Below are 1,795 nucleotides of genomic sequence, written 5' to 3' on the forward strand. Positions count from 1 at the left end.
TGTGGCATGACCTAATGTGTTTTTTCTGTTGCTCCCTCCGATCTATATTAATACTCAGTAAGCGACAAATAATATGGATCGGAGGGCGGTCTATATTAATACGAAGTAAGCGACAAGAAATATGGATTGGTGGGAGTTTTTTTTTTCTCAGATGATTGTGGTCTAATTTTTTCTACTAAGCCTGGTTAGGAATTCGAACCATATTACTAAATAAGTTGTTGTTTTCTTCAATGCGCTTCTCTTCATTATAAATTACATTGTTGTGAGGGAAGGAAATCACCCCACTCTACCATTACGTGAGTAAGATATCTTTACAGAGATTCAGAGAAGTGCTTTCTATTCACCACTTACATGCAAACTTATCCAATATGACCCAAATAAAATACATCAGCCTATACTGAATTGGTAAATTGTTTTATTCTTTAATTCATGGTTTGCATACTTTTGTTTGGTCAACATCTTTCCTTTTTTGATGTCGGAACAATAGGGGAGCCTCCAAAATGTCGGCAAGCATCTTATGTCGAAAAGAACCCATGGATGTTTCAGTTATCAACCAAACATGTACTTCCCGAGAGCATATATATCCTATTCCTGCATAGGCAAACTAAGCAAACCGAGCACAATTTGATCGAACAATAACATTCCACCAACTGCCCCTATGTCTTATTTTACGACAGATATTCATGTAATACAACCCACGTGGGTCATGCTAACCACTAGCTTAGGTCTATTTGGTGGCTAGATAATTGGGTAACATGGACTTGGCCGCGGCAACGCACTTTCCTCTGATAGCGGTGAAGTGGGTCACAAGCTGGTCCCGATCCGGCAGGCACTCCGTGACAACTTCGTCAGCGTTGTAGTCCTCCATCCACCGGTGGATAGCAGGATACTCGTCATCGCTCATGACAGTTATCCCAGCGACCTCTTGCAGCACGCCTGCCCAGTGGGACAGCACGCTCGCGCCGGCGATGTCGGCGAGGCCGATGGCAGCGCCTCCGAAGAATCTCTTCCCCTTCAGCTGCATCTCCACAATCGTCAGGTATTCCTTAGCATCCTCCATGAGAACTTTCTGTGTCTCGCCCTCCGTCCACAGCGCCAGCCACACCGACATCAGGCACTGATCAAACAATTCACGCACACACGGCATAATGAGAATATATTACGAATTTGTTGGTGAATCCTACTTTTTGCAACAACGAAATTGAGTTGTAAAGAATAATATTCAGGCATGCATACTAACCTTTTCCGCAAAGAACTTGGCCCAGAAGCGGGCCTCGGCCCTCTCGCCGGGGTCGGTTGGAAGGAGCGGCGGGCCGTCAAAGGCCTCGTCGATGTACTCGAGGATGACCAGCGACTCGCAGATGGCCTTGTCGCCGTGGAGGAGCACCGGCACCCTGTGGTGGACGGGGTTGTGGCGGAGCAGCAGCTCGCTCTTGTTGGAGAGGTCTTCCGTGATGAGCGTGTAGGCGACTCCCTTGAGGCGCAGGGCCACCTCCGCACGGTGGACGAACGGGCTGCCGAAGGCGCCGATGAGCTTCACCGGTTCAGTCATCTTGCTTCCTTGTTCGTGATCTGGAAGATGGGTATGGTTGGTACGTGTATATATAGTGCTAGGAATTCCTCTCAGCTCGTCAAAGTGGATGTCATTTTGCCTTTGTCTTTTGGAATAGAAAGAAGACTGCTGGTTGCTTCGTTTCTACAGTAGTTTTCTAGCACACGTCGCCGCCGTGGCACGAGACTTTTTTCTTTTTCTCAATCTCACCGTGTGAAAGCATTTTGGTCAAGAGCATCTTGG

General features: G+C 47.4%; 1 protein-coding gene across 1 annotated transcript; it reads right to left on the minus strand.

Annotated features, from left to right (window-relative positions):
• Window positions 1-515: 515 nt before the first annotated feature.
• LOC123066604 (probable glutathione S-transferase) lies at window positions 516-1,583 on the minus strand. Its single transcript, XM_044489656.1, has 2 exons — window positions 1,241-1,583; window positions 516-1,117 (listed from the first exon to the last, which is right to left on the minus strand). Exons 1-2 carry the CDS (start codon window positions 1,550-1,552, stop codon window positions 728-730), a joined length of 702 nt encoding a protein of 233 aa, XP_044345591.1. The 5' UTR covers window positions 1,553-1,583; the 3' UTR covers window positions 516-727.
• Window positions 1,584-1,795: the final 212 nt, after the last annotated feature.

The sequence above is a fragment of the Triticum aestivum genome, chromosome 3B (assembly GCF_018294505.1).
Source record: "Triticum aestivum cultivar Chinese Spring chromosome 3B, IWGSC CS RefSeq v2.1, whole genome shotgun sequence".
Lineage (NCBI taxonomy): Eukaryota > Viridiplantae > Streptophyta > Magnoliopsida > Poales > Poaceae > Triticum > Triticum aestivum.